General features: G+C 40.7%; 1 protein-coding gene across 1 annotated transcript in view; it reads left to right on the top strand.

The window, feature by feature from the left end:
- The window catches only part of LOC139478246 (multiple epidermal growth factor-like domains protein 10), a 55181-nt gene that overhangs the window by 35972 nt on the left and 6248 nt on the right, over positions 1–12961 (top strand). Inside the window, exons 18-34 of the mRNA XM_071260666.1 lie at positions 1100–1249; positions 1680–1823; positions 2870–2960; positions 3433–3461; positions 3661–3866; positions 4263–4350; positions 4963–5033; positions 5228–5264; positions 6187–6284; positions 6619–6747; positions 7329–7477; positions 8523–8658; positions 9222–9353; positions 9544–9637; positions 10660–10733; positions 10926–11060; positions 11433–11555. Of these exons, the coding sequence (XP_071116767.1) occupies positions 1100–1249; positions 1680–1823; positions 2870–2960; positions 3433–3461; positions 3661–3866; positions 4263–4350; positions 4963–5033; positions 5228–5264; positions 6187–6284; positions 6619–6747; positions 7329–7477; positions 8523–8658; positions 9222–9353; positions 9544–9637; positions 10660–10733; positions 10926–11060; positions 11433–11555 (1886 nt within the window). The remainder of the gene's footprint in view (positions 1–1099; positions 1250–1679; positions 1824–2869; positions 2961–3432; positions 3462–3660; positions 3867–4262; positions 4351–4962; positions 5034–5227; positions 5265–6186; positions 6285–6618; positions 6748–7328; positions 7478–8522; positions 8659–9221; positions 9354–9543; positions 9638–10659; positions 10734–10925; positions 11061–11432; positions 11556–12961) is intronic.

Genomic DNA, 12961 nt, shown 5'->3' with positions numbered 1-12961 from the left:
AAGGCGCCTTAGACGATTAGGCCACCCATGCCCAAACTCTGTTTAAAAAAGAAACAACGTGCACAGCTAGTAGACGAAAGGCCCACCATAACGCAGACATATATCCACTATGATAAAACATCATTCGCTTTTATTGGCAACATATGCAAACAACAACATGTCAACAACACTTTTCGCCAAGTATACTCTGGAAATATCCAGTTCGGATATTCGAAAATAACAGGATTACAGAAATACAAAGAAATATCGAGTGATGGTAATGGGTGAATAAGAAAAAAGAAGGACTAGGTGTAACATGACAATCAACTGAACATTTTTGGGGTGTATATTAAGGGTGAAAAACAATCAGGAAGGAAGACAGGGGTGTGTAGTCAAAACATGAAGGTTTGATAAGACTTTATCAATAATGGGTCATGCCCCAACGATTGGTTAAACATTTGTCTATACCGCATGACATGGTCCGATTCAATCTCCTAATGACTTGTCTTAGTTCGGCTAACGTAACAGGTGGTCTTTGACGGCGTACAAGTCTCCGATCATGTCCCAGACGTGCTCTAATGGGAAATGTCAGGACTCATGGCAAGCCATTGATTACATTCTGGTGATGGTTTGCTGCTGGAGGTAGTCAGTTACATTATGAACACGTTGGGCACGAGCGCTGTCGTCTTGAAACACTAGACCATGTTGGCTGCCTCTCGCTGAGTTCTTCCAGTTCTACAAATTCTTAGGCGTTCATCGCTTTGTAGACGACGCATTCCCAAATCTGATCCCAAATAAAAGGAAGAGTAGAGAGCTTGCGTGTTACTGTGGATAATGAAAATCAACACTACAAATGGCGCTGAGCGATTTGACGACCATTCACCAAAGTGTCAAAATCAAGAATGCCCCAAAACCCACGATCACGGGGGATTTGCTTGGTCCACGTGCAATGTTTCGGTCGTGTTGGGGCATCAGAACCAAAACTTGAATGAACACATTACACATTGGATATATCAAAGTGTGTTATGGCATGGGACTGACAGCTTAGCATAAACTGCCAGTTTACTAGCTAAACAAATAAGTCTCAACTCAAATGTCTGTACTTATTATCATCAACCAGTCTGTTCCCCGGGGACATACGGAGAGAACTGTGTGCTGAATTGCTCAAGAAGATGTGTCAACCAGACTTGTGACAGGACCACTGGACGTTGTGACATGTGTCTGGATGGATGGGAACACAAGGACCAGAACACATCAAGATGCGACAAAGGTAATCCTTGGAGCATCTACATCGTCTGTAGTGTTGATCCATACGTATGTTAAGAATACAAGAAATAATAGTTTGCAACTATTCGGATTATGGTGTCAATAAGATAAGTGCAAAAAGTGCAATAGGTAAGTGCAAAAAAGGGGCAATAGGTAAGTGCAAAAAAGGCATTAGGTTAGTGCAAGAAGGTAATACCTGTGCCTGTTAAACTTTTTGAGATATTTTAATAATTCACCCAAAATTGCATCGATATGTTGAAATTGTCAGGAGGTAAACATCCATAAAACACAATAACCCAATGAAATCCACACAATGGAAGCAACATTAAAGAACCTACACACTAGAATCACTGTGAGTTTCCGTCTGTGATAATAGGAGTTCGCAAAACGGGTGCATACTAACAGATTTCCAAACTGTTTCATTTTGGTTTCAGAATGTGATGATGGAAGGTACGGTGAACAGTGTAACGATGACTGCAGCATCCACTGTGTCAATGCCACGTGTCATCATGTCAATGGTTCCTGTACTCATGGCTGTCTTGACGGAAGAAGTGGCAAATATTGTGAAGTTTCTGAAGGTAATTCTGTCATGGTGTAATTCAAAGTAAAAAACAAAGTTATGTAAAGTAAGTTTGCAACAACTCGATCACGAACTTTACCGTCTATTATAGAGTTAGCTAAACGCTATAACGTGGTATGGACACAAATGCACACGTTACACATTACTCTCTGCCTGGAGGGAGGAAGGTCGGCAGTTCGATTCCCATATCATAACTGTTATCCTTCCTTTTAAGTTGACCCGTGAAGATCCGGGACAGAATAAGTCTTCAGCAACCCATGCTTGCCCTAAAAGGCGACTATGCTTGTCGTAAGAGGCGACTAACGGGATCGGGTGGTCAGGCTCGCTGACTTATTTGAAGCATGTCATCGATCCCAATAGCGTGGATCGATGCTCATGATATCAATCACTGGATTGTCTGGTCCAGACCGCTGTCATAAAGCTGGAATATTGCTTAGTGCGGTGTAAAATAGCAAACGAACTAACCAACCTGGCCAGCTGCAGCTGGAAGGCAAGATGATGTGTCATGTTAAATCTGGTATATCAGTAGGCTAGCTATAAAATACAGAGTAGTGCATTCAGTTCGCTATATAAGTGAAATAACTTGAACGCGACGTTAAACCCCATTTCACTTTGCCCAGCCCACCAACTAGATCATCATGAGTTTAAAATAATGTTCTGAAGGACAGTGATATATACACATATGGAGTCCTTTTCTATGAGCATATGTTGCTATTATTTCACAAAGTGATTTATTTTGAAGAAGAGGCATTGCAGTCGTAGAGCTCCTCTCGCTTTGAAACCTTGCAGATAGTTTGTGCCACAGATTTGTCATGTATATGTTTTAGAACTGCTTTTTTAGACATTTTTATTTTATGAAATGTTTCTTTATATCAAGTTGCTTGGTATTTCCATTATTTCCATATTTCCTGAACACTCCAAGCTATCGTCATCATATTCACCATCATCATTACATGACTATCAATTTTGACACTATTCCTGTGACATTGTTACCTCCTCTGTTGTACCTGCACATCTATTACCTGTTACCTGTTACTATTGCAGCCGAACACCAGAATGTAAAACTCATCGCTGGACTTCTTCTCTTCCTAATTGCTGTTATAGCAGTTGCAATGTGTGCTGTTGTCTACTTTCGGTGAGATGTTGTTTTCTTCTTATTTGCATGGACTAATAATATCATTACCCCTACCACAACCAATTATAGAGATCAAACTCTAATATGAGATATAGATCTTTATTTGAGCAGTCGGTAGTTTTACTCTTGAATGTGATATGTGACTGAAATGTAAGTGATTTTCAGCATTGCTGTTGTTGTGTTGGTATACATTTGGTAATATTATAGACATTTCTCGCAGCGAATTATTGGTGAAGAGTTAAGCAATAATCACTCACTCATTCTCAACCAATCGAACAACTTTAAGACCTCTTATAACTACCGAAAGATAGTGCAGTTATTTAGTATTGATCATTCATTTCATCAATGATTAAATCAAAACAAATGCATAGACACAAATGAATATCTGAGTTTGAAAGTAAGAATCTTGAAGTGAAATGTTCTACATATAACAACCCAAAGCTTATCTGTAAATATCTTTGTTTTTCTTTAGAGAGCCGTTGAGAAGATTAAGAGGAAAAAGTAAGTAAAAGCTCAATCAACGTGTATGTGTACTGTCATAAGTCACTTGCAATAGTAACTTTTGATAATTTATTCATGTCTTATTAATTTTCAAATGTTTCTTGTTTCATTTGTTAACATGAATGTTTGGTATGGTGGTCTAGATGTATTAGCTTCACATGTAGTTGTTGGTACCGGACTATTGCTATGCTGTTTTCAGAGACTGGGGAAGACATGACCAACGGTTCGAGCTTCCCTATGGCAGCCCGGGAAGGCCAGGGTGCATCGGAAAACGGAGCCGCCTACGACGATGACGAGGCTATCTATATCAATGTTCCCAGTAGTGTTCCAGTGGCAGTCAGTGGCCTCAAGGACTTCGTTGCAAAGAAGAAAGCCACAAAAGAAATCTTAGTGAAAGAGTATGCTGTACGTATTGTGAAGATCTTGATGGACCCATGTCGCTGAAACTTGGCTATCCTCCTTCTAAGGATCAAAGGCCTGATTTTGTTATTCGAGAGGAATTTACTAAATCTGATATGGCTCTTTGTCTACATGATGCGCGAAGCTTTTCCATGAATTTTACATTAATGTACCCTTTACATCGAGTTTTCACACTTCCTTACCAACTGCCACTTACGTTTTAAAGAAACTGTTGTGGGTGCTACCGGTATAGCAGGACATACTTTTCGCGAACATCTGGTGTCATCACTAATTTCAGTGATCAATTCTTATATTTTTCATCACTAGTGGGCCTTTTGCGCCCTATGGAATCTGTTCTGGCAGATATTCGAGACTGACGTTTCTCTGGTGTTGAATTTACAGGAGCTCCCCAAAGGTCTGACAGCAATTCACGACAAAGCACTGACGCCAGTGAACAGTCCAAAGAATCGATTTAAAGGCATTTACCCGTGTAAGGCAAAGGCTTATACCTTTCACGACATCTATCGATATAACGTTGACGTAAAATATAGTTATTGTACTGTGCATCCACCACAGGCTTTTTATCCAGTCTAAATATATCTAGTATTAATGTACAACTTCTCGTCACGATATGGCTGAAATATGTTACGTGTGACGTGGAATGTAAACTCGTAATAATAAAACTCACTGATATCGTAAAACATGCGTATAAAGAATGTACATAATACTATTAAATTTTGTTTCACCGAAACACTGGGAAACAGTTCCGTGTCTTATTCATTTTGTTCATGTTGTCAAACGATTTGTTCTGATTTTGGTTCGCATTGCAGCCTTTGGTGTGGGTTTGCATGTCTTCTGGGCGGATTCATAAAGCTGTTATGCTTCTACAAATGTGAAAAATGACTTTTGAGGAATTTGAATACTTATTGTAACAAGTGACTGACATCGTTGCATAGCACCCCTATACAGGTACACACTATTTTGTAAATGTTCTTGTTCCATGATAGCTTCCTATGATGTATAGGCGACAGGTGTCTTTTGATGCAGTTTTGTATACCTGAATGCATAGGTTTACTGAATAGAAAGTCTTGATTTTTTTAAGACAACCACTCTCTGGTCGTGCTGAAAGGCCCGAGTGGAAGCACTGGCTACATAAACGCCAGCTTCATTGATGTAAGTTCAAGAGATTCAGTTACATGATATTGGGGATAAATGAAGAAGGAATTCATTAGAGATTCTAAATGTGAACATGTCTGTGAGTTTGTCAAGCCATCTACACAGTAAACTTGATGTGTAGATCCATTACACTTTATAACCCACCAAGTGTTTAATGTAGAATGATTCAATTAAGGTTTCTTGTTTTGCAGGGACCAACAAGGGGAAAACAGTACATTGCAACACAGGGTAAACAAACTTTTAGACGTCAAAGTCTGCAAACGTTCATATGTCTTATGTACGACCAACCTTCAATAAATAATTAGCAATACTGAGCGCAGTGAAGTATACTGATATTCAACCCATGAGATGGTGAGGTGAGGTGAGGTGAAATTTGGTTTAACGTCGCGTCCAAGATAATTGCACTTATATAGAGACGTCGTTCGGGACTTACAATAATTCTGACACTTCTTTCGTAAAATCAGTATGGGGGCGCTCGGGTAGACTAATCGTTAAATCGTTCGCTCGTCACGCCGAAGACCCGGTTCGATTCCGATGAGTAAAATGAGTGAAGCCCTTTTCTCGTGCCCCCTGCCGTGACATTGCAGGAATAGTGCTTAAAGCGGCTAAAAACATACTGACTCACTCACCCACTTTTCTCGTATAATAATGTATATATCTAAGTTAACATATGGCCATCTCATTGGAACCACCTCTTTGGTCTAGTGGTAGAGCGTTCGCCCGGAGAGCGGAAGGTCCGGGGTTCGATCCCCGGTCGCGTCATACCAAAAGACCTTAAAAGATGTTGTTACCCTGTCTGGCGCTCGGCAATAAGGGGTTAAAACAAAGACTGGTCGGCTCGGGGTCAGTATACTGTGTTAGAGTGGGGGATTCATGTTAAACTGCGTCATGGTATCTCAGTGTGCTAGCACTATAAATCTGCATCAGTCCGGACTAGTACAAGGAGCCACACACACATGCACACACACACGCGCGCGCGCGCGCACACACACACACACACACACACACACACACACACACACACACACACACGGGCATACACGTCGCTATAAGTGCAATAATCTTGGACGCTACGTTAAACCCCATATCACCTAACCTTATTCCACCCCTGATGAAGTCATGTTTACTCAACTATCTCTTATGGCGCCAGGGCCCCTGCCTCACACCGTCGTGGACTTCTGGGAGATGATCTGGCAACAAAACGTGCCTGTCATCGTTATGCTGGCCAATATCATTGAAGATGGAAGGGTGATGTCTAATTTTGATATGAATTGATGACCTTATGATGTGATAAATGAATTAATCATCATTTAATATACTCAACATGCTACTCTTCGTAATCATTATGCTTATCCAAATATACACAGCCTTTTAAAACTGAAATGAAATAAATGTAGAGCAGAACATGCATATCCTTTTCGTAGACACCTGGTGTCATCACTGATTTTCAATGATTAGTTCATATACTTTTCATCACTATTTTTTTTTTTTTTATGGCCTATGGAGCTGTTTTGGTACATATTATCGAGTCCGGTGTTGATGTTTTTAAATTTACCATCTACGAATGTCCCTTGTATAACAGAGACGGTGTGAGCCGTACTGGCCCAATGAACCAGGCGAGGATTCCAAGACGTTCGGCCCCTGGAAGATCACAGTAGCTGACTCCCGTCCCCTTGCTGACTTCACCATCAGGACGCTCAAGATGAGGAAGGTGGGATTGACAATTTTAATTAGTTAATAAAACGAAGGTAGTGAATCAGTCCATGACCGTTCCTTCCAGTTTCACCGCTCCGTGGTGCAGCGAATAGAGCGTCTGCCCGGAGAGGTCGGTGGTTCGATCCCCGGCCGCGTCATTCCAAAGACGTTAAAAGATGGTACGTGGTATTACCCTGTCTGGCGATCGGCATTAAGGGGCTAAAATAAGGACTGGTCGGCTGGGAGTAAGTGCACTGTGTCTGAGCGGGGTATCAATGTTACACTGTACCATGGTATCTCGGTGGACTCAGTGGACAAACACTCGTCGCGACATAAGTGCAATAGTGACCGCCACGTTAACCTCCAATTCACCTAACATCCTTCTAGTTGTTGTTTGGGTATGGATAGACTATGTACCAAAGCCCTCCATTAATTTTGACCGAGGACCCTACAAAAACAATTCGTAGTCTAGTTTGGCAATTGTCACACTTCTGAGAACTAATAGTCCCTGCTTACAACTAATGCCGACATATATAGAGTTATGGATATTTGTTTAGGTTTAAGCTAGACCTATATGCATAAGCATATCTTCCACAGGGAGCGGTGGAGAAGACCGTGAAACATGTTCACTACATGGTGTGGCCTGACAAGGATGTGCCAGACAACACCATATCTCTGGTGGACCTCAGGAACAAAGTCAGGACCTTCTGTGACTTTGCGGAAGGTCCCATGGTGGTACACTGCAGGTACAGTCACAAGTGGTGTGCAGTGCAGTGAGTGAGTGACTGAGTTAAAATGTAACGTCGCATCGGCAAAATTCCAGCCATTCCGTGACGGGAACAAGTGATGCATCATTAATCAATACGTTAAGACTGAATGAAACCTGTCGTCGGTGTTTGCGGTGGGTTAGCCAAGTGGTTAAAGCGATCGCTCGTCATGCTTAAGGGCCGCGTTCGATTCCCCACATGGGTACACTGTGTGAAGCCCATTTCTGGTATCTCCCTCCGTGATATTGCTGGAATATTGCTTAAAGCGGCCTAAAACCAGACTCACTCACTCACTGTCGTCGATGGACATTACAGTAACTACATTATATTTATAACTAGTTTGAGAGTGTCTAAATGTATAAAATGTTATTCAACAACGCATCAAGAAAACGAGCTAGAAAAACGGAAGCCAGCAAATCCAAAGTAATAGGACGGAGTGTATAGAAGAGTGTGTATGTTGGCAACGGGATGTTGTCAATAACACAGGCTTGGATATGTTCTAGTGCCATGTTCATGACCCAACATTTGTGATGTTTGTGTTCATACAGCGTCATTGAACTGTGATTGCATGTATTCTTTAAAACGGTTTGTCAGATAAAGTACTTTTCAATATTAGTACAGACACGAAAGGATCCTGGTTAGAATAGGTCTTCTTCGGGCTCGCTGACTTGGTTGATGTATGTCATCGCATCTCAATTGCGTGGATCGATGCTCATGATATCAATCACTGGATTGTCTGGTTGAGACTCGATTATTTACAGATCGCCGTCTTTGCTGAGTGCGCCGTTAAACAACAAACAATCAATACCAGTACAGCTGACAGAGAATACCACGTTGTGTCTGTTCACATGTAATACTGACTTATGTGTCGTGTATGTAAAAATAGCCCAATGCCCTTAACCTTCTACATAGAACACCCGGGGTATCTTTTTTGTATATTGGTGAGTATATGTCAGTATCAGCTAGATTTAAACATGCGTGGTAATGTTTTGTCGTGGTTATAACTTCTTTGTTTCCTGTCCAGTGCTGGCGTTGGGAGGACAGGAACTTTGATTGCTCTGGACTCTCTGATAGAAGACGCAGAGACCCGCAGCAAGGTGGACATCTACGGCTGTGTCTGGCGGCTGAGGAACTTCAGAGTCAGCATGGTGCAGACACAGGTCAGTAGATACAGGGAAGCCTCACCAGGAAAGGTGAACAAGGGTTTTTAGACATACAAGGCAAAGTATAAAACAACATCTCAACAACTGTATTTGTCTGAAATCAGGATCGTGTCATCAATGGTATTGCAGTGATGTTTATGTGAAACAATTTGAGATAGTAGTTTGGAGGGGAATCAGACGTATCAGATCAGGCAGGGTATGAGAGTTAATGAGTGATCGAGGTTAAATGTCACTTTTAATATAATTTTGTCCTAAGATAGGTTGTTGAATGCCAGAGGAACGCAGGTCTAAGATGTTTACTTTGATGATGCTAACGATCATTGGAATGATGTTGAGAGAATGGTCAATATAGGGTTGACTACGATTTGTGTGTTTCTTAGCAGCTAAGATATGAAATTCTTCACAGTAAATCTCTGTAAGAAGTTTTATTGTGCGAGGTTTTATTGTTTGTTTAGATGTCAGAGTTTACTTTAAGGCGTCTTTTTAAATATTCGGATAATTTATTTTTTTATGTTTACACACGTGATTTTCATGTCATATTGTTTGCATATATGCCATAGTCCCAGTATGTGTTCCTGCACGACTGCATCCTGGACGCTCTGTGTCATACAGTGCACCCCACACCCGCCAGTTTCTATGACAACGCGTATAAACAGCTGAAGAGAGATTCTGGCATTGCTGTTGCCTATCAGGTGAGTGCTGTGTGCCTCAAGTTAACCTTGAAATGATACAATAGTTGTACATAAACATGTGATAACAATGAGTGAACTTGCTGATTATGTGTTATATCCCAAATACCCAGAGCATTGCTCCTGATATCAAATGGTTCTGTTTGGTATTAATGCTGGTTGTGCATTAACTACTTTCACCTGTTCACTCCAGAAACTCAGCGAGTGTCCTGTGACAGATCATCTGAGTGACGCTGCCAGAGACCTGGAGAACATCAACAAAAACAGGAGCGAGGACATTCTTCCTGGTAGGTTTCGTCGTGCCAGACTCATGGCGGGATAGGGTAAGACTGGAATCTCGCTATAATGAAAGAGATAGCAACCAGTCACATCCGTAACCTATAGGTAAATAGGTACTGCATGAGGAGGTACTTTGATGGACTTCTTTGATGGAGTCGGTTGCTGATTAATTTTCTACATAATCCTCTCCATGGTTCACACACTTTTGTCAACGATGCCAGAGTGACAGGATCCAACTGGTGTAGAAGGCTTCCTCCTGGAAGTGTAAAATGCCCTACAAAGCCGAAATGGAGTAATGATTGTTTGCCAAACAGTGCTAAATGAGGTGAATACAGAGGATGTTCACAACGTTCGAAACCACAGTCACACATTGCCGCCATTGCGACAACAAACTTGGCACAGGTGCACTGTCCTGGTGGAACAACACTCTTTTAGTGAGTTTGTCACTACGTTTAGTCTTGATATTCTCACGCAATTGCTTTAGCAGATAAGAATAATATTCACTGGAGATAGTTCACCTGTAGGATTTCTTCAGAATCCCAGAAGCCCCGAGCCATCACATTGCCTGTTGATGACACAGGCTTTGCCTTCTTATCAGGAGTTGGCGTTAGCTGTTTCCACACAATTTACCACGAGAGATAATAAACCTGGAACATTTCTGATCAGAATTTTTGCAATGTCTAGATTATTGCTCAGACTATTTTTGACAACAGTTTTGTCAACAGAGAATATCTAGTCATTTTGATGAGTGCATAATATGTTACTTTGCTGTATATTTGGTTCACATACAGCCTGTAAGCATGGAACGTATTGTAGATGCAAATTTTTAATTGTGTACTCTACATCCTTCGAAGTTCGTCTCACATACTTTTCAGGCTGGTATTGTACTGTAAGTATGGTGTCGGCACAAACAACTACATGTTATGTCGATGCAAAAAGAGACAAGACACAAAGAGTATGAACGCCCATGTATGAAAAGGTTAAATATGAAAAGTACTATCCATCTTTAAGTGTATCGCTTTTATTACAGGAGACAAACATCGCGCTATTCTCTCAACCCATATTGCAGGAGGCACTGACTACATCAACGCCGTCATCGCACCGGTAATTGTCCCCGATATCTATCACATGTTCTTTCAACGTATATTCAATATGATAAATTTGTATTTGATATATGTTGTCATGGAAATTATGAACAATTTGGATCCTTTCATATTGTCTTAGCCAGTATTTCCGTTATCAAATATAATTAAATTGTTATGTCTTATACATATCCCAATATTATTCATATTTCAGTCGTATGAGAAGCGGAAGGCGTTTATCCTCACTCAAATCCCCCTGACGTCGACGGTGGTTGACTTCTGGCGTCTGGTCCACGACTACGACATCCGTGGCATTGTCCTGCTGGAGAACTACACCGACTTGGACGCAGTGAGTCTCGGCGTCAGGGTGTAAAACAATAACATAATACAATTTGATTACAACCTGATAATATTTTGTTTGATAGGCATTACTTAGAAGTTGACGGGTGACAAGCTAGACACAGTTTTATGGATAACAACTTAACACTATTAAAGCAGTTGTTATCCATAAAATTGTGTCCAACTTGTTACCTGATAATAAAATCCAATTTCCAATCTGAAGGAAGGACAAAAACACTTCTAAGCATATAATGTTTTACCTTTTCAATATACCCGTGTAGTGTTTTACTTGTGAGACACTTAGAAATCGTGAAATAAATATATCTTATTTGTTTTAGTTTATTACTAACAATTATCCATTTTTTTGATGTTATGAAATCAGAAGTGTGGCGTGTTCTGGGCCAAGAACAACAAGCCGACCAAGTTTGGCCCCTTCAGCGTTAGTGAAGGCAAGACTGAGAAACAGACCGGCTTTACCATGGAGAAGATCTCCTACAGTCTGGGGGTAGGTATAAAGGACACTGATGGCTTTCGCACGTACACATGTGAAAATATCATTTATAGATGCCGCTAGTGAGTATTAATGAGAGAGGTGTACAACTAGAGTTATAGAATGGTACTCATTCACGATCACAGATGACCTGGGAGTCTCTTATATACTAGGAGGTGGTTTATATTTCATTACATTGTAGTGGGACGTGATATATGAAGGTAGTATATATAATAGTAGGTGGGTTATTTTTCACTACATTGTAGTGGGACGTGATATATCAAAGTAGTATATATACCAGGAGGTGGGTTATATTTCACTACATTGTAGTGGGACGTGATATATGAAGGTAGTATATATACCAGCAGGTTGGCTATATTTCATAACATTGTAGTGGGACGTGATATATGAAGGTAGTATGTATACTAGTAGGTGGGTTATATTTCACTACATTGTAGTGGGACGTGATATATCAAGGTAGTATATATACCAGGAGATGGGTTATATTTCACTACATTGTAGTGGGACGTGATATATGAAGGTAGTATATATGATAGTAGGTGGGTTATTTTTCACTACATTGTAGTGGGACGTGATATATCAAGGTAGTATATATACCAGGAGATGGGTTATATTTCACTACATTGTAGTGGGACGTGATATATGAAGGTAGTATATAAACCAGCAGGTTGGCTATATTTCATAACATTGTAGTGGGACGTGATATATGAAGGTAGTATGTATACTAGTAGGTGGGTTATATTTCACTACATTGTAGCGGGAAGTGATATATCAAGGTAGTATATATACCAGGAGGTGGGTTACATTTCATTACATTGGACGAGAGGTTGGTCACATGACCGCGATACTGACGTTCATAATTGTATTAACGACACAATTTGACGTTCATATTTTTTACACGAGACCGTGTTCTTGAAATGACGTAAACACTGACGAACTACTTCCACATTCCTGGGGAAACCCCTTGGAATTCCCTGGCACGAAAACATACATAAGCGTTCTTTCTGATCATTTTTATCACCTTTAATCTTGGTCTCAGCGTTTCAGCAAACATTGAGAAACGTCAGAGAGCTTGATTGCTTGATTGTTCAAGAATATCCCCGCTACGGCCATCCCTAATGACCAAACGAAGAAATGCACATTCAAACTATCGTAGTATCGACTCGATCCGTGTCTGGCTGACAGTGACAGTCTCCAGCAATCTACGAATTTACCTTAGTGTCAGTTTGAAGCCTCTTTAATCACCTTTCAATTATCAGCCAGTTGATCAATGATGACTAACACATGTCACCGCCACAGCTTCATTAACATCTTCGGAAATCTCTCCCATCATGTTTATCATGTCGGCCATTTTGACGTCTTATAATTGACGTTAATGACTTACGACGCGCTCCGACGTT

The sequence above is a fragment of the Haliotis cracherodii genome, unplaced genomic scaffold (genome assembly GCF_022045235.1).
Source record: "Haliotis cracherodii isolate W230 unplaced genomic scaffold, xgHalCrac1.p SCAF_4, whole genome shotgun sequence".
Classification (NCBI taxonomy): domain Eukaryota; kingdom Metazoa; phylum Mollusca; class Gastropoda; order Lepetellida; family Haliotidae; genus Haliotis; species Haliotis cracherodii.
Note: the sequence above shows the minus strand (reverse complement) of the source record. Positions and strands in the feature narration are given on the sequence as shown.